The 20394-nt window shown below is 41.7% G+C and overlaps 1 protein-coding gene across 1 annotated transcript in view; it reads left to right on the top strand.

Annotated features, from left to right (window-relative positions):
• MTHFD1L (methylenetetrahydrofolate dehydrogenase (NADP+ dependent) 1 like) overlaps positions 1-20394 on the top strand; it is a 337567-nt gene that overhangs the window by 190101 nt on the left and 127072 nt on the right. The window contains exons 21-24 of the mRNA XM_040350849.1: positions 4817-4956; positions 6207-6248; positions 13218-13318; positions 16872-17049. Coding sequence (XP_040206783.1) covers positions 4817-4956; positions 6207-6248; positions 13218-13318; positions 16872-17049 — 461 coding nt within the window. The remainder of the gene's footprint in view (positions 1-4816; positions 4957-6206; positions 6249-13217; positions 13319-16871; positions 17050-20394) is intronic.

The following is a 20394-nucleotide window of genomic DNA, read 5'->3' as shown; positions in this document are numbered from 1 at the left end:
GATCTCCAAAGACAGATCAGGGCTACTAGAAGTTCAAAGAGCTCAGCTATTGTTGCCTGCAAGCTATTGCCCAATTCACCATTTATTTTGCTGGATAGTGTCAATAAACACGGGGAGCTCTGGAAGTATAGTGGAGTGGAGATAGGGGAGGGGGGACCTCTGAAAAGCAGGCCGTGGGTAGCTTCCTCTTTTATATCTCTGGAGACTTGTCAAATCCTCTTATAACTGTCCTTTGGAGTCCCTGCTTGTCCGGTGCCTCAGTTCGTGGAAGGAGTTTCTTATAGGCTTTTGAACCTCTTGGTTGTGGTAAGCGGCTTTCCATTAGGTGGTGGTTTCCTCACAAGAAGTCATTTTCACGGTGGTGCTGTTTATCCTGTTTGCGGGGTCTGCCTTGATCCCCTACATACAACTTGGGACTTTTCTAATATCTATACCCCTATTATGTTATTATTCTTGGGGCTCAGAGACTTTGTTTTTCTCTATTAATTACTGGCACCCTGTTGCTGGTTGGTTTTATTGGCGCAGTTTTATTTTTGTATCATAATTTCCTGAATGCACATTTACTACTTTTGGGACATTACATCCATGCACATGCCCCACTTGCGCAAGTAGTAGTACATGGCTGCCTACAACCACCTTCTCCCATTCATATGTATATGAGCAGCTGTATGCAGCCTCAGGGGCTTCTTGGCACTAAAATATGCAAGTTTGCTTACACTGTATGGATTAATGCACTTATATCAGCTTTTTGTTGGTTGGCACGTAAGCACTGAATCACAACTGGTTTGGTCTCCCTCTCCAAGTCTGTACTGTGCAGTTTATGAAATTGTACACATCAAACTCATAACCAGCATTGCCCCCATCCCTCATATTTATAGAACAAAGTATAATATATTTCTCCTGTCTGGTGTATTTGTAAATTTAGGATACATTAATGGTTCCAAAGACCCCTTTTGGAAAAGTGTCCACCGTTTTGTATTAAGTGAGTTTATATACAGTATCTCAAGTCTGTACACCCCTCACTTTTTTGTAAATATTTTATTATATCTTTTCATGTGACAACACTGAAGAAATTACACTTTGCTACAATGTAAAGTAGTGAGTGTACAGCTTGTATAACAGGGTAAATTTGCTGTCCTAGATTACTTTACGTCACCCTCCCAATACCTATCCATATATCTACAGCAGGTGAAGCAGAAATGTACGCAACTAGAAATGAACAAGAAAAAAAATCAGCAGGAAAATAATTGGATGAGAATAAGGAGTTAATTTGGGCAGATTAGAGTAAATGAATGGTTAATAATGTGTTAAACCACAAATATGTTTAAAAACCAAACCTTTTTTTATTTATTTTTCATCAGGTCGCTTTAACTGACATAATCTGCAGGTCAAACTTTATCCCTTTTTTATCTGCAGATGTATAAACAGAATGATACAGAAGTAACTTATGTTGTATCTTGCTCAGATACTACATAAAGTGTTATTTATACAGTGCTTTGAAAAAAAATTCATACGCCTTGCAATTTCCACATTTTGTCATGTTACAACCAGAAACATAAATGTATTTTACTGGGATTTTATGTGATAGACCAACGCAAAGTGGCACATAATTGTGAAGTGGAAGGAAAATGGAGTTTTGCCCTGTACACACAATTGGTTCGTCTGATGAAAACGGTCTGATGGATTTTTTCATCAGATATCCGATGAAGCTGACTTTCATCAGTCTTGCCTACACACCATCGGTTAAAAAACCGATCGTGTCCAACGCGGTGACATCAAACACTACGACGTGCTGAGAAAAATGAAGTTCAATGCTTGCGACTTGATTCTGAGCATGCGTGGATTTTTGACCGATGGATTTCCCCACAGACGATCGTTTTTTCCTATCGGTTTTTTAACCATACAAAATTTTTTAAACGGGTTCTATTTTTTTTCACCGATGGGGAAAAAACTGATGGGGCCCACACACGATCAGTTTGTCCGATGAAAATGGTCCATCAGTCCAATTTCATCAGACGAACCGATGGTGTGTACAGGGCATTACATTTTTGCCCATTATTTGTAAAATAGTTCAAGCTCCCTGAATGGATTTAGAGTGTCTGTAAACAGTAATTTTCTTGCCACAGATTCTCTATTAGAATTACGGTAGATCTGGACTTTGGGCCATTCTAACACATAAATATGCTTTTGTCTAAACAATTGTAGCTCTGGCTGTACGTTTAGGGTCCATTGTCCTGCTGGAAGGTGAACCTCCATCCCAGTCAAGTCCTTTTGCAGACCGTAACAGGTTTTCTTCCAAGACTGTCCTGTATTTGGTTCCATTCATCTTGCCATTTCCTCTGACCAGCTTCCCTGTCCCAGCTGAAGAAACGCATCCCCACAACATGATGCTGCCAGCACCATGTTTCACATTCGGGGTTGTGTGTTCAGGGTGATGTGCAGTGTTTTCCGCCACACATAACATTTTGCTTTTAGGCCAAAAAGTTTAACTTTGGTTTCATCTGAGTAAAGCACCTTCTTCCACATGTTTGCGGTGTCCCCCACATGGTTTCTCACATACTGCAAATGGGACTTCTTATAGCTTTCTTCTTGCCACTCTTCTATAAAGGCCAGATTTGTGGAGTGCACGACTAATGCCCTGTACACACGATCAGCCCTTTGGCCGACCAAATTCACATCGGAATTCCGACAGAATTCCATCGGAGGAAAAGAACATGTAAACATCTCTATGTAAACTCCAATGGAATTCATCAGAATTTTCGATGGAATTACTCAGATGGGGCATACACACGGTTGGAATTTCCGATTAGAAAAAGTCTGTCTGACTTTTTCCATTGGAAATTCCGATCGTGTGTATGGGGCATAATAGTTGTCCTGTGGACAGATTCTCCAACCTGAGCTGTGGATCTCTGCTGCTCCTCCAGAGTTTCCATGGGCCTCTTGGCTGCCTCTCTAATGCTCTCCTTGCCCGGCCTGTCAGTTTAGATAGACAGCCATGTCTTTGTAGATTTGCAGTTGTGCCATACTCTTTCCGTTTTCGGATGATGGATTGAACCGTGCTCCATCAGCTGTTCAAAGCTTGAGATATTTTTGTATAACATAACCCTGCTTTAAACTTCTCCACAACTTTATCCTTGAGCTATCTGGTGTGTTTATTGGCCTTCATAAAGCTGTTTGTTCCCTAAGGCTCTCTAAAAGCTGAGGGCTTCACTGGACAGCTTTATTTATACTGCATTTGAATTACACACAGGTGGACTCTATTAGATGACGTCTGAAGGCTATTGGTTCCACTACATTTTCATTTGGGGGTATCAGAGTAAAGGGGGCTGAATACAAATGCACGCCACACTTTTCAAATATTTATTTGTAAAAACTTTGGTAAACCCATTTAGCATTTTCCTTCCACTTTACAAATATGTGCCACTTTGTGTTTGTCTATCACATAAAAGCCCAATAAAATACATTTACTTTTTTTGGTTGTAACATGACAAAATGTGGAGAATTCGGAGGGGTATGAATACTTTTTTCAAGGCACTGTAAACACTGTCAGAATGCGTTTTTGTTTTGTTTTGTTTTTATTGACCGCTGAAGCTGCCAAACTTCTGTGTACTCGGCAATGCAGCTTTGATTAATCATAGCCAAATTGCTGTGTACTGGCAGGGGGGATCAGGGCAGAAAGACTGGACATGCTACACGTTCTGTGTACGATTACCTTTTTTGGGCAAACATGTAGCACTAAACTAGTTAAGTTAAGCTCTTCCCTACTGACCCCCTGTCCTGTAATCTCCTGTCCTCTGCCATACTTTTCTCTGTACAGTGCCCTACCTACTACTGACATGTGTACACTGCTCTGAATCCCAAGGCTAGGCTCACACTTGAGTGGGTTTGAGGCCCGCATCTGCCGGGGACGACAACCCATTTATGTGTATGGGGAGCTGTGCCTACATTTTCGGGGGGAAAAAGGAGCCTGCACTTTTTTTAAATGTAGCCACAGGGAAGTCGCATGGTGCTTTTTCAGTTTCTGTACCCACACACCCGCTATGTGTTTTGTGTTCTGACTGTGGGTGGTTGCCAGTGTGGGAACGGCTGCAATTACTGTAATTAATAATATATATATTTTGTGTCTGTTGATGTGTTTTGATGCGTAAGTATGCACTTATTGTTTCTCTGCTGGCATGTGTTTTAAATAAATGGATGCTAAAAGGATAAAAATGGATAAAAGGCTGAAACTTTCAGCAACAAATCAGTGAGAGGTAATAATGTTCAGTAACTTCTAGCAACCAATGGGTGAGCAGTATTAATGTGCAGTAACCTCTAGTAACCAGATCAGTGAACAGTAAGGATGTGCAGCAACCAATTAGCGAGCCTGGACCAGTTTTTGGAATGGAGAGCAAAATTGCATGGGGGGGGGGGGGCAAAAAAACATTTGCCCAGTGTCCAATCAATGTTAAAGACAGCCCTGGTTGGTGGATACTTGTGATGTGACCTAGTAAATTAAATTAAATCCACAATACAAAAGCAACTAGTTAATGGGCTTAAACCAATGCCTGGTAGTAGGATAAACCTGTGCTTGTAGAACTAGTACCAGAAGTAGTCCCACAGTATGTACTAGTCATTTTTTTATTATGCAGGCCTAGCAATGGTCAGTACCATTGTTCAGAAATTCCTATATGGTAATATTTATCCTGTTACCAATTTGGGAGATTGTACACGGAAAGATAAATAATGTACAATTTGTGGACTTTGACATAGTAGTGGTTTAGAGGATTACTTTAATGTTTGTTCATGATTTACTCTTTTTTTTTTTTTTTTCTAGTGACAGAAGCTGGATTTGGTGCAGACATTGGAATGGAAAAATTCTTCAACATTAAGTGCAGAGCTTCTGGCTTGATTCCCAATGTGGTTGTTCTTGTTGCTACTATTAGAGCGCTAAAGATGCATGGAGGAGGGCCCAATGTAAGTTCTTCTGTATGTTACAATGCTTACGTGATCATTGGAGTTTTTCCCTTCTAAACCAACATTTGGTTTAGTAATGTATTTACTATAGCAGAAAAGTAGCTTTTCCAGCATACTGTATATAACTTCTATAAAATGCAAAACTTGCAATTGCTGTGAGTGAAATGTTAAATATTCTAGATTTTTATCGACGTCATTTATTAAATACCCTTGCTTTTGGTGTGTTTTTAGTTTTAACAAGTTAAAAAAAATATTTTTTAGGTTCATTAAATGTTTCCATCTCTTGACTCTCTCTGTTGAGAAGTAATCCTAGAGAGTTCAGAAACGGTCTAAAGTCAAACCGCTTCTAAACCCCCTAAATGTGCAAAGGCTCTCTTGGGAGTAAAACATGCTCATATAGAGCATGTTTTGTACAACGTTTAGATGAGTTTTGGAGAGTTTAAAAAAAAATAAAAAATTCTGCCAGAAAGCTCCAATCAGAACAGTGAACCAGAAGTTTATTTTTTCCTGCCTCTAAACACTGAGCTCAAAATATGACTGTAATCGTCCTAATGTGCATGAACACATAGGATAAAATTGAGCTGCTTCTACAGGCAGAAAACAAAATACTCCTGTAGAAGCAAAGTGTTTTTTTTTTTTTTTTTAAGCCATTGTGCATGAAGCCTAAGGCCTCTTCCACACGAGGTGGATCCGCTTAGCAGGAGATCGCTCCATTGATCTCCGCTGAGCTGGCCGATGACGGATCCGTCTCTGCTCACTGAGCAGGGAGGAGCCTGTCAGAGCGCCTCTGATTCCTATCGAGAGATCAGATGAAAACGGACATCATGTCTGTTTTCATCAGCTCTCATCCGATCCGATCCACCAAGACGCATGGCGCACGTACCACCATATGTCTGATTTTAGCGGATCGGATGTAAGACGGGTGTCGGCGGACACATCTCCGCTGACAGTCTCCCATAGGAGTCAAAGGATGGCCCGCTCGGTTCCGCCTGGAAAAAATAGACAGGCGGATTCGAACGGGCTTGCCGCGTGAAAGGCGCCCAAATTTTATTTCACAAGTGTATCCTTTATTGGATTTACATTTGTAAACTCAATCATTTGTATAATTAAAAAAATAGAAAACCTCAGTTTATGAACATAAAATGTAAATTAAAACAGCATAGTTTCCCTTTGATCTATTTGTTTAATTTCTTTGACATGCATTCACCTACTCAATTAAGAATATACATCTTATTTTTTTATAATTTCAGGTTACTGCTGGAGCTCCTCTTGCAAAAGAATACACAGAAGAGGTAATAAATATTGGAACTGCTTTATACTTATTACAACATGCTGACTTTGTAAAATGTAATATGTTGTGGTGTTGCTTTTCTGATTTAAACTTGGTGAACTGATTGATATTTGTGGTTTGATCTATATTTTACCATTATAATCAAGATGTAATGTTCGCCTGTATTATTATACAGTGTTTTATATTATGCAGTGTTTTACAAGATAAAAGGAGATAGGGGGTTAACAATATAATTTTAGGGTAATTATTGTGGTTGTAATATTGTATGAATAATCCACACCAGCACCCCTTGTAGCAGTAGTAATGATTGATCAATTGTGTGTTGTAATAGTGTTGCTTCTGTAAGATTAATTTTAATTGATATAAAGTGACTGCACTTTATCACTGATGCTTAATTCTTTGTGCTGTTGAATACGCTTGACTGTGTAGGCTGTTCATATAAAATAAAGGGATGTGTCAGTCATAGCTCTCTTCTGCCCTTTTTTGATTGATCACTAATCAAAACGGCCAGAATGAGATTGAAAAACAATCCTGGAATGGAAAGCAAAAAGCATACTAAGGCTTCATGTACACGGGACGTTGTTCAACCTCTCCTGAACAAATTAACTTGACAGCTAGAAACCGGCGTCTAAAAACGTCCGTTTAGCAGGGTTTATATGTCGCGTTTAGCCACGTTTGCGTCTAGAAGCGTTTTTAGTTGAAATGAAAAACGTCTGTAAATGAAACGCTGCTAAACATGAGTTTTACCAAGTTTAGTGCTTGAAATGCCTCTAAACACAGCTTCTGAACGCATTTTTTTGGGTTCCAAAAAAAGCCTCTAAACTCAACTGCCGTAACGACTGTAAACGACCCTGTGTACATGTACTGATAAGAAGACATAGAGGAGAGTTCAGGAGCAGTTGAAAAAAAATGCCCAACTGCTCCTAAATGCCCGTTTACCAGCAGCAGTGTACATGAGGCCTTATGCATACTTACACCAATTCACATGTGTATAAGTGGACTGTATTTTGCCAACCCTGCTATTCATGAGTTGGTCAGTTTTTTTTTTTTGTTTTTAAAGCTAGAAGACCTTTTTTTGTAGTAGCAACAAAAGTTTAACCACTTCAGCCCCGGCAATGTTTTACCCCCTTAATGAACAGGTAATTTTGTTGTGATATGGCACTGCATTACTTTAACTGACAATTGCGCGATCCCCAAATAAAATTGATGTCCTATCCCCTTCCCCCTCCCCCATAAATAGAGCTTTCTTTTGGTGGTATTTGATCACCTCTGCGGTTTTACATTTTTATGCTGTAAAGAAAAAAAGTGAACATTTTTAAGAAAAAATAATATTTTTTACGTTTGGCTATAATGCCGCGTACACACGGTCGGAATTTCCAACAAGAAAAGTTTGATGTGAGCTTTTGGTTAGAAATTACGACAGTGTGTAGTCTCCAACGGACCTTTTCTGTCAGAATTTCACAAAAATTTGAGAGCTGGTTCTCAATTTTTCCAACGGAAAAAGTTCTCGGAAATTCTGATGGTCTGTATGCAATTTCGACGCACATTGATCGCACATTGAACTTTATTTTTCTCTGCTCGTCGTAGTGTTGTACGTCACAGCGTTCTTGACGGTCGGAATTTTGTGTGACCATGTGTATGCAACACAAGTTTGAGCCAACATTCCGTCTGAAAAAAATCCTCGGTTTTCTTGTCGATATTTCCGATCGTGTGTACGCGGCATAAAACTCAATCCAATAAAAAAAATCTAATTTCTTCCTCCAATGTAGGCCAATATGTATTCTGCTACATTATTTTGGTAAAATAATCCCAATAAAGCGTATATTGGTTTGCGCAAAAGTCAGTCTACAGACTATGGGATATATTTATGGCATTTTTTTTTATTATTTTTTTACTAGTAATGGCGGCAATCAGCGATTTTTAGTGGGACTGCGACATTGCGGTGGAAAAAATCCAACCCCTAACTGACACTTTTAACACTTTTTTGGGAACTAGTGACACTAATACAGTGATTGGTGATAAAAACTGTACTAATGACACAGGCAGGGGAAGGGGTTAACATCGGGCAATCAAAGGGTTAAGTGTGTCCCTATGGAGTGCTTTCTAACTGTGTGGGTGGTGGTTTGACTGGATGAAGACAGAGATCTGTGTCCCTGCTAGGCAGGAACACATGATTTCTTTATCTTCACTGTCAGAATGGCGATCTGCCTTGTTTACATCACTGTTCTGCCTATATGGGGAACGATGGCAAGTGGCCGGCCAACATCGGGTCCAACGGGGACCCCCCCTCTATCCAATCACAGCGCGCGTGTCCCCCCCCCCCCCTCTATAGCACAAAATAACGCACAGGTACATTGTTTCACGCAATAGAGATGACCTGCCGCAGTATATCTGTGGTAGGCAGACGGCAAGTGGTTAAAGAAAAAAAAAAGCCACCCGTGTACATTTTTTGGTAGTAATGATGGTATTTTGGCGCTACTGCTTGCTATAAGGTTTTTGATCCTAAAACACACAAGTTATATAGTTTGGAGTAGGCTAATTCATTCTTTGTCTTTTGGGCTGGTTAACACCTCTTATGCTTTTGAAGAAGTATAGCCAAAGATCATTTGACCATACTTTTCCTGTGGATCACAGGAGTGCAGTTTGTTCTGCACTCCTGTGACCTGTTTTTAGCCTGACATCACAGAGCCGTTCAAGGCTAGGGAAAGATCTCGACTATATGGTCAGGATTTACTCAGAAGCCTGGCTCAGCCTCTCAGCGAGCCACTGAAAGCCTGAGCCAGCCATTCCCACTGCCTCCAGGGCCCAGCGCTGCAGTAAATGTATGTGGGGGGGGGGGTGTGAGCAAACCGCAGTGACAGTTTCAGGGAGCACTATGAACTGAGCGGTTATTAGTCTTTTATCACTCGGTTCTCCGTCTTTGAGCCGGTGGGGGACAGATCGGACCAATACTGCATCCACCTAGGTAAGTATGATTCATAAAACAAAAAAAAAAAGAATTTCCAAACTTCTCTTTTAAGGAGACCTGCAGACTTGTTATGTTTATTGGTAACATTTATTTGTGCTTAAGCAGTGTACTGAAAAATGTACCTTTTTGTATGAAACTAGGGTTGTCCCGATACCACATGTTTAGGACCGAGTACAAGTACCGATACTTTTTTTCATGTACTCGCCGATACCGATACTTTTTAAATGCAGCCTTGTGTCCCCAAATGCAGCCTTGTGTCCCCAAATGCAGCCTTGTGTCCCCAAATGCAGCCTTGTCCCCAAATGCAGCCTTGTGTCCCTAAATGCAGCCTTGTCCCTAAATGCAGCCTTGTGTCCCCAAAGAGAAAGCTAAGCCCCCCGCCGCTGCCGTCTAGTTGATTAGCGATCGGGGAACACACAGCTATTGAAATGAAAGCTGTTATGTTCCCCGAGCGCTAATCAACTAGATGTTGGCAGCGACGGGGGGGCTTGGCTTTCACTTTGGGGACTAGGCGGCACCGGCAGCAGGTCTCCTCTCCTCCATACCAAAGGACTTCTCTGCTCTGCCCTCTCTCCACCCGCTCTCCGCTCCCTCTCCACCTGCTCTGGGGGGGAAGTATCGGGGGAAGCTTCGGGAGCATTTGCATGTACTCGCGCAAATGCTCAGTATCAGTCCCGATACCGATACTAGTATCGGTATCGGGACAACCCTATATGAAACTTAACCGTCCCTGCAGAAAGAGTGCCGAACATGGCATAGTAAGTCGGTAAAAGGTCAGCTGCTGGAAGAACACAAGCAATACTGATGGCTTTGACCTCTGCCTGCCTTTTTTTGGCATAGCTTCCAGAGGTCAATTTCTCTTAACGATTACTGCTTAGTCAGGAATGTTGCTCTTTATGAAAAGTACTGTTGCTTATTCATGTAAATACATATGGAATTTTTGATTATTGCAGTGGATTCTGAAAAACTCTATGCCATGTTATTTTTAGTCTTTCAATGAAGAAAACAGTAGGATAAAACCAATAAATTGAAACCCAAGATTTCATAAAATATTCATCACTTCTAAGTATATATGCAGTTCTGCAAACAAGCAGGGTTTTAAGGTTGTGAGTTTGCATATTTGGTCATAGTATTGTTGAAATAAATTTGTTCTAAAAGCTATGCCCACCAAAGTATTAAATCCACTGGGTCTGTGTATGTATGTTGGAGTCTTAGGCCACTTTCACACTGAGGGGCTTCTAAACTGCCAGTAAAAACACTGAGCGCTTTTCAGGCACTTTTGAAGAGCTTTCCATTAATTTTAATGGAGAAGAAAGCATTCATTGATTTTAATGGAAATACGTTTTCGTGAGCTTTTTAAGCACTGTTTTTAGTGTGAAAGCGCCTCAGTGTGAAATTGGTCTAAGAGAGATCCCAGTTGGAGCTCTCAGCTTTATCGCCACTATAGAAGTGTTTCTATAGCATAAAGCCTGTGTCAGACTGCCCCCCCTCCCTTATACTTACCTGAGCCGAGGCTCTCCTGGCTCTGTCCCCCCTTTCTGGGCAGATTGATGGCAGCAAAAGCCATTGGCTCCTGCTGCTTTCAATCAAATCCTGTGCTGAGGAGCAGGGGCAGGGACAAGCTGCCCAGACTGTGTCAATGGGCATGGACAAGGTGGCTCTTCAGCGAGCCTGTACGAGTCCCCATATAGAAAGTGGCTTCCTATGGGGGCACTAGCTGAAAATGAGGAGCCAAGAGTGTCGGTGGGGGACCCCAGAAGAATCGGATTTACCCCCTATCTGACCAAGCCATTTTTTGCGATTCGGCACTGCGTCGCTTTAACTGACAATTGTGCAGTGGTGCGATTTTGTACCAAAACAAAATTTAATGTCCTTTTTTTCTCAACAAATACAGCTTTCTTTTGGTGGTAGTTGATCACCTCTGTGGATTTTAGTTTTTGCGCTATAAACTTAAAAGCACAGCGACAATTTTGAAAAAAATATAAAAAACATTTTTTTTTGGGAAGAATGCAACCAGTGACATCTGGTCCCTGGTGTTGTGGAAATTTAATGAAGATGTATTTAATATGTATTGTCATAATGTCACCCATTGTTGGTTTTCCCGCCGCCCGCTCTAAAGAGCTGACTGGGGCAGACTGAGACTGGTTGATATACACTTCCTGATTTGAAGAAGGGTCTTTGTGGAGTGGGGGTGTCGGCCGGCGAAAGGGCCCCTGTGTCATGCACAGATATTCACCTGTGCGATGCGTCCACTCTGCAAACGCATTGTCAGTTTGGCTGGTGTGTGCTCCTGTCATCTCTCGGTACCTGATCAACAGGGTTTTATGATGTGAGCGTACACCTGCAGATAAGCTCCCCTCATCAGGAACTGTGTTCATTGGTTATTGTATTATTACTGTATCATATGGTTATTGTATTATTACTGTATTGTTATTACTGTATAGTTATTGTATCATGCTGTTGTATTATGTTGTAGTATTGTCCCATCCATATATGGGCATTTGCTGTGTCAAGCCCACATGCTGTGACATCACTTCCTATGGCCAAATGCTGTGATCTCCTCCAATCAGCTGTGGTCTGTGAAGTCTTTTGTGCTAATAAATATACTTCGTGTGGGCGTCGTCAGGAAGTCTGGTGAGGATGCCGAGACGAAAACAAGCTGATGGGTGATGGTGTCCGATTGTATGAATGGAAGGGAATGAATGATGAGTGAACTTTTAGCTCAAAGATGGATTGTTTCACAAAGACAAAATGTGTTACTTTTAGATCTGTCTGTGTGCTCTGCATACAGCCAAATTTCTATGACACTGGGACACAGAGGAACTGATGTTGTTCCTTGCACTGTGGGACATCCGAATCCGGAAGCGACTGAGATTTTGTCACTTTGGATTTCATTCTCATGTAAATAAGCCATTAGCAACTTGAACATGCATCTGTTTAAACTGATCTGGGTTTGATCATATGTTTTGGCTGGCAGAGGAGAGATCTAGGATCTAATAGACCCCAGATCTCACCATAAAGATGTTTTTAAGTACAGTTACTACAGTATTTAGTATACAGCTTGTCAGCATTACGCCATCCTGTGGCTCTGACTTTAAGTTAACAAATCTAAATGGGGTTTAAAAGGATGTGGATGTGTTTCTGGTGGTGTTGGTACTGTACTCAATGTTGTGGGTGGCGGATACAGTTTTTTGGGAAGTGGACTGCAGAGGTGTATTCAAGTGACATACTGGAAACCACTGTCTTCGCTAATGCAAACTGCTGTTCAGGGCCGATCCGCCCTATAGGCTCACTATGCAAGCCGCTTAGGGCCCCACAAAGCTGCGGAGGGCCCTTCAAATTACTAGAGGCCCTGTCTGGTGAGAAGTTATTTTTGGCCCCTCGCCCCGCTTCTCAACTTGCTGGCTGCATGGGAGAAGAGGTAAGAAGTTGGCACCCCCCGCTTCTCACCTTAATGTAAGATGTAATTTCTGACAGCAGAACACCCCCTCCCCCTACTTCTCAACTTTAATGTGACATGTTATTTTAGGCAGTCCCCCCCACGCTTCTCAACTTTAATGTGACATGTCATTTTGCTTAGGGCCCCAGGGAGGTTAGGATTTGCACTGCTGCCGTTATTTGCATTTTATATAATTCGATACAACATCTGGGCATGCAAACGCATTTTGTTTAACTGGAAATCCACTGTAGGTGGAGCTGTGATTTAGACCAGCCCGTTGGTCTGCTTGACGTCATATAGCTGACTGTAACGTTCATAAATGGCCTAAACAGGCATGATGTTCATAGTGTGATTTGTGCTTGGCAACAGATTGCAGGGCTCTTAATGTATGCTTGAAAGCATTAGCCTAGCCATATGCTCCAGCACCAACAACATGGAACATTAGTTATTAATTATTCACATACTGTGTGGAAAAAACAGCATTGTCTCAATTGTAAAAAGACAGGGAATCAATGTGTTGCAGTAACTCAACAGACCTAAGAACATTTTCTCATTTCTTACAGAATCTCAAGCTGGTTCAGGATGGTTGTTGTAACTTACAGAAGCAGATCCAGATTGCTCAGCAGTTTGGTGTTCCAGTTGTGGTCGCCTTAAATATTTTCAAGTAAGTTCTTCAACAAAGTGGTTAAAATGAAAGAAAATATTTGGTGTGGGAAACATGGAAGCTGCCATTATTGATGTATTCTGCATATGCCAGTTGCTTGGCTGTCAAATGTTTTCCAGTGGCTTCAATAATTTGAATCCCTGATCCATAAACGACATGGAAATAGGGACTGTAATCTTTGTCGTAATACTGGTTCCAGCTCAGTATATTATTAAAATAATTGGCTTGGCATAATATCCCATCAACTAATATTTTCCGAAATGATGCCCCCACCCAAGAGAACCCTGTGGTTGCCTCACCGTTTGGCTGCATGTAAATATATATTTAATATATAATATATATTTATAAATATCAAATGTGTTAGAAATCTGAAATATAGTTAACTTTTCTTCTTTCAAAAGCTATTCTTTATAAAACGCAGGTGTCTTATTAAAGATGTATAGCTGGCTCCATTTCTAAAAACCAAGGACATTAACAGAAAATATCTATAAAATCTGGCTCTGTTCCTAGAAATCAAGGACACTTTGCAACTATTGAGCTCCACTTAGCATTAATTGCACGAACAATGGGAAAGAAGCATGATCCCAACTCTTTTTCAGTCTCCCTTTGACAATAACTTGAGTAAATTCAACTGTTGCTTTCTGTCTGTGGCCATACTTTTTTTTTCACACTTACAAGTCTAAATTTTGTTGGGAAGTTACAATTTTTAGTGCCATGAGGGGCATTATTTAGCTAAATGTGCATATATAAACCCAACAACACACTGTAAAATATTACAGCTTGTATGTCCTTAGCAAGTCTGCCCAGGTTAGGTTCATGAACAGTTGGCAGATTTTGCTCAATGTGAACTTTGCTGCAAACCCCATTGAAGTGTATGGGGGTAAACCTTGAAATCTTGTTAAATTCTGGCCATTTCTAGGGCTAATAGACTATAGTCAAACATTAGACATGGAGCTCAGAGACTGCCATGTTGGACAATTCAAGAAAATGAATGATAGTAAAAAACAATATCTTCCTACACAGATTTGGCAACTCTCCCTTAGAGCTCCAACGAACTTATGCCTCTTACACGTGGTCGGACTTTTGACCGTGCAAAAGTCCGTCGGGAGTACGACGGAAAGAAAGAGGTTCTCTATCTAAGGTCCGTTGGACTTCTGACAAAAGTCCGATGGAGGCTACACACGGCCTGGACTTTCCGAGGAAAAAAAGCCTGTCTGACTTTTTTTTTCTCGGAAAGTCCGGCCGTGTGTACGAGGCATAACAGTATGGCTGCTATGGGCCAACCCTAGGGGCTGGGTTATCCATTAAATTTATTGCCTGTTGGGACTGAGCTGGCCAGGGGCAAAGGCTATGTACTGCACTCTAGGTTGTTCCTTATTTCTGGTGGTGAACCTGTAAAAGGTTTATGTCCCAAATGTTTATTGCAAACCCAAACCTCATTCCTTGTCTTCAATATGATGGCTGCATTTTTTTTCAGCGTAAGATCCTTCTGGGGATTAGAAGTTTTCTTCCTCATTAACTTATACGGACAAAAGGTTTTCTGCACACTGCAATGGTTGTTTAGGATCAGAATCCTTTCGCCCTACATACAGTTTATCATACCGTATATTCCACTTGGCGACCTATTTTTATGGTTGATGAAAAAATAAACCATCACAGTATTGGTTAAATTAAATTACTTCTGTCACATACTGTATTTATTGGCGTATAACACTCACTTTTTTACCCTGAAAATAGATGGAAAACTGCCTGCGTGTTTTTTTCTGAAGAAGTTGGTTATTATTGTGTTGTGTATTGTAGTAGCTTCACGGCTGGCTTGCATGAGTAAACTGGCAAGCTGCTTTTAGAAAACATGAATCAGCACTTGGCTCTTTTACAATATTTTGACAGAACCATCTGTGCCTGGTGATATGTTTTCCATGTTTACCTGTATGACTTGTATTTAAATGTAGTAATTTGTTAAAGTGAACCTGTGCTTTGTTGTATTTATTTTTTATTTTTTTAATGCTGCCTAAGAGCAAACACCACCAGATGCCTGCTGTTACTTTTATTACCCAGACAAGCAACTTCTTTGCCCCTCTCTGATTTGGTTTCACTTTGTTGAGTAACTCTGAGCTCATGACTAAGCCTGACCAACTGCTAGTACAATGTCCAGTAAGACGACCATAGTGGCCTATAAAGGCATGGTCACTGGACAGGGGCATAGCAGTCGGCAGAGCTTGGCTATCAAGTCAGAGAAAGTCAGATCTTCGTATCCAAGTCAAAATAAATTGGAGAAACGCACCGAAGGTTTTTCTGACTTATACTGGTAATATCGGCCATCTTGTGATGAATTAAGTAAAGTACATTTATATATATATAAAAAAAAAAAAATCAACATGTCATTTAGTCCTTTTTTTCAATAATTAACGTTAATTGTGAACATGCATTGTTATAGACACTTTCTAATACAGTGATGTAGGTACATGCAGGTACCGTAACTAATTTTCAGAAATACTCTTAACTTTTTCCAAGGTTAAAGTGTTCTGTGACATGGAGCTGCGGTGGCTCAATGCGATTTGCACTGCGCTGACAAGCCATTCACCTCTGCAGCTAGGGGTTTGGATCCCGGTCTCGGCTACATGTGAATTGAGTTTGGTGGTCTCAGCCCGGCTCCGGGTGGGTGTGCTATGCGAGGTAAGCCTGCGCTTAGTGCGCCCACCCCCCTCCCACAAAAACCACCACACATACACGCACTCGAAATTGGGTTAACATGCACGCACTTTGACCACGCGGTCTCTAAAAAGAGAGGCGAAGGACTAACGGGGCTGGTTGAGCGCGCTAGATCCTCTCACTCCCTTATAGGGAGTCCCTCTGCCCTGTTGGGCTTCAAAGCGGAGCAGGTAGGGCGGGCTGTGTGGGAGGACCCCCCCACACACCCGCCATTGCCACCCGGGGCATGGAGAAAGGTGGCAGATTGCCTCTGGGGGAGGCCTGCCTACTCCCAACTCCTGCAGTCCGGCTCCTCTCTCGAGTACACGCACAAAATACACTTTAAAAAAAAAAAAGTGTTCTGTGACTATGCATCTTTTTCTGATATTGAGGGGTGGGGTTACAGGAGACTGTGCAGACACACATTGTGCCTGTATTCTATAGTCTGTTCAGCCTGAGGTCAGATGCAGGGATGTGTGTTCAAGATGCAGGCTGTGATTGAGAAAAGGGGGTGTGTTACAAATGCAGGCTGTGATTGGTCGGGATGTGTGCTGGCTAAACAGACTACCAAATACAGGCATGCTGTGTCCTGTACCTCTGAATGGCCAGCCAAATGATGAAAACTGACCACACAAGAACAGATCAACTTCTGTGTTTTTTTGGGGTCAGTTTTTAATAAGGGTTAAAGGTGACTGGCAGGATCAATCAGGTACTAAAAATGGAAGCAGTACATGAAAATGACATACTAGGATTTATGAAATACCCATATGTGAACACACACACAAATAAATATATATTTATGGTAACATACACTTTAATATGGATAATGGAAGCTGTGTTTTATTCATATTTTGCTTCATAGAAATGACAGTCAGGCGGAGATTGACCTGGTGTGTAAAATTGCTAAAGAATCTGGTGCTTTTGATGCTGTTCCATGCAATCATTGGTCATTTGGTGGAAAAGGAGCTGTAGAACTGGCTGAATCTGTAAGCGGAGCCGCAAGACAACATGTTGACTTTACATACCTATATAATTTGGAGGTAAGCATTAGATATATTCAGTAACTCCTTTAAAACTTTCCTACCAGGTATTGATAAAAGCATTGATATTTTATACTTGTGAAAAGTGACTAGTTGATTAGCTTTTACATTTTTGACAAGGCACTATGTATTGGATATATCCTAAACCCCAACACTGCACCACTGAACTGCAAGAAAGTGCATTTAAAGGGTTACTCCACTTATGTTATGAAAAATTAGCAATTAAAAATTAAGTTTTCAGATTTCAAGCATTAGCAATAAAAATTGTATTTTTGGTGAGGTACTCCAAAAGGGAAATCTTTTCTAAAGGGATGCAGACCCTGTCAATTTCCTCATTAGAGCCCTGTTGGTGCAGCGTGTGACTTATAATTATAAAACCACTCCCATACATATTCACTGCATATGGACACAAGCAAATGGCTCTTTCTTCACTGTAGTTGCTTAATGGCCTAAAATGCAACCTCTGTAACCTGGGTCTGTGGCACAACAAAAATGGTCATTAACCTCCAGCGCTAGCCAAGATTTGTTTTTTCTATGTAATGTAGAGTATAGCCCTGAAACTGAGCCAATGAACATAGTTCAGCTTGTTCTATTTTCCGTTATCACCCTGTTATACCTCATTTGTGGCAATTGTTTCCCAGCCTTCATAAATTGGATTAGGAGGCAACTTGTACAACACACTATTTTGTGATAAGAGGATAATGTCTTGTTAAAAAAATAAAAATAAAAAAATCCTGTAACTAGCATGTATAGAATTTATTAAATCTCTGGTATAATTAAGTGGGCTTTCTGATTTAAATACAGTTTCAACATTTCCTTGATAGTATTCAGAAACTGATTTTACTTGTTTATAACTGATTTTGTGCTGGCTGTGCATGCATCAGGTTTACAGTTGATTTTTAAAATTCAAGAGATTTAATCTAAATTTTACAAAACCTGGAACCCTTGAATAATACCTGGCTGTGGACTAGTGAGGCCCAGGAGATGCCACCAATTCTACTTTTTTATTCTTTTTGATTTACTTTTTTTTTCTTCTTTTTTTTTTGTACTCCTCTCCATTCTGTAAGTATGACTTTGTTGTTACAATGTAGCAGTATATTTATACATCCTATTTGCACTATTAGGCCTCATTCATACGGCCGTAAATTTTTTACTGATGATATACATGTGTTTTCTAGGAGAAAAGTTCCTGCGTAATTATTAAAATTAGGGTTGTCCCGATACTCTGAATCGGTCCCGATACCGATACTAGTTTCTTTATCGTACATCACGGGACACAGAGCGGCATTCATTACTATATGGGTTATATGGAGTACCTTCAGGTGTAGACACTGGCAATCTCAAACAGGAAATGCCCCTCCCTATATAACCCCCTCCCATAGGAGGAGTACCTCAGTTTTTACGCCAGTGTCTTAGGTGTTAGTCATGGTTTAGCTTGCCTCCGCATCCTTGGGATTAGGTGAGCTACCGGTTCTGTCCAAAAAAGCCTCAGCGCTAAAGTGGTCAGTAACCGGACCCCAAACCCTTGGGGTATAGCCCATAATGCTTTTCTTTTTAGAGAGCTGGACCCTGGGCCCAGAACTTAGAAACCTTTGGGTGCCTAATGTTTTCTGTTGCCAGGGTGCTATATGGGCCCAGGACAGTGGATCCTTCATAGGAACCCAGGGCCTGAAGGTCTAGACATCCCCACGGAGATGGGGGAAGATTGGGCCTCTTGCTTGGCAAAGTCCTGCGGCATGGAGCAGGTAAGTGAGGGGAAAACTTGCGGAACTTGGTTCTTAGCAGGTTTTTTCTGGGGGGTCACAGGGGACATGCCTAAAGTTATGCACTGCATCTGGCAAACTAGTCACATATCATAAAGATAGGATGGCTCTCTATGTATTATTCCCCATAAGATGTGACCTCCCTTGTAGTGTTGGAAAAGCATTGAGTGGGGCCTGTGTTATATAAAAATATATGTGTGTGTCAGAGAGCTGTGCTTACCTGCAAGCCTCCAGGCGATGCTCCATTCAGTCTTCCTCCTCAAGGCCTGCAAAGCAGGCAAAACGCTGACCTCCTCATGGTTCCAGGCTGCAGGCTGCAGTTTGCTGGAACAGAGAGGTCCCTTCCTCCCAAACCCCCCCCCCCCCTGTCGGGAGGGGCATTTCCTGTTTGAGATTGCTGGGGGGGAAGGGCGGGTCAGTGGCTTAAAGGAAGGGGCGGCCCTTCCTTGTTTGTTCCATTCAATACTTTGGAACTGAGGAGAAAGACCAGAGCGGCAGCACGGGGGCGCCGAGGACACACAGTGGCCAGAAAGGATATTGCAGTCTTCAGAGGACTGTTTTTCAAGCCTAGAAATAGGCTGTTTCTTTCCATCTCATAGTTTTTCTTTGCAATACTACTCAGGGGGACAGAATGTTTTTTCTTTCCTGGATTTGAGAAAAAAAAAAAAAAAAAAAAAAGTCATCTAGGGGAGAGGAAGCATTTTTTATCCCCCAAACAGGTGTTTGGGCAATTAACTTTTATAGTTCCAAATACCAATAGGTAGCAGGTGTACCTCGGTATTGTACCATGGCATCCGGGTCAGAGGGTACAAGAGGTGGGGATTCCCCCAGAGAGTCTGAGGTCTCGGACAAAGCTATGCCGCTGCTTTCCCCACAGGGAGCCTTGGGGCCATCGGGATCTGGGGCTGGAGCTGACGCGGGTCAGTCCAACCCTAAGATGGTCACGGAGGAGGTATTACTCACCTCTTTAAAAGAGATGCAGAAAAGCATGGGTAGCCGCAGCTATGCGGGGCAGTAAGCGGAATAGATCTCCGTCGCCCGAGCGCGGACCCTCAGAAGAGGAGGTCCTTTCCTCAGGGGAATTGGACGACCTCTTGGACAAGGACCAAGTAGGTTCAGGGATCGAAGATCCGGATACAGAGGAGTCTGGGGCAGTTCAACTTGCCAGTACCAGATCTCCAGGTATCGACGGTTTCAGCTTTGGGCTCACTGAGGGCGCCTCAAAGCAATGCTGTGTTTCCGATCCATCCTCTATTAGAGGGAATTTTGTTCCAAGATTGGAACAAGCCAGATAAGATCTTCTTACCACCTAAAAGGTTCTCTGTCCTATATCCTATGGAAGAAAAATTTTCCAAAAGATGGGCTACTCCTGCAGTGGACGCAGCCATCTCATGTGTTAACAGATCGTTAACATGCCCTGTAGAAAACATACAGGTGTTCAAGGATCCAGTTGATAAGCGCTTGGAAGCACTACTTAAGAACTCCTTCACTACTGCAGGGGCAGTAGTACAGCCAGCTGTGGCTGCGATTGGGGTCGCTCAAGCATTATCGGATCAATTTAAGCAGATGCTTAAACTTATTC

The sequence above is a fragment of the Rana temporaria genome, chromosome 4 (genome assembly GCF_905171775.1).
Source record: "Rana temporaria chromosome 4, aRanTem1.1, whole genome shotgun sequence".
NCBI lineage: Eukaryota > Metazoa > Chordata > Amphibia > Anura > Ranidae > Rana > Rana temporaria.
Note: the sequence above shows the minus strand (reverse complement) of the source record. Positions and strands in the feature narration are given on the sequence as shown.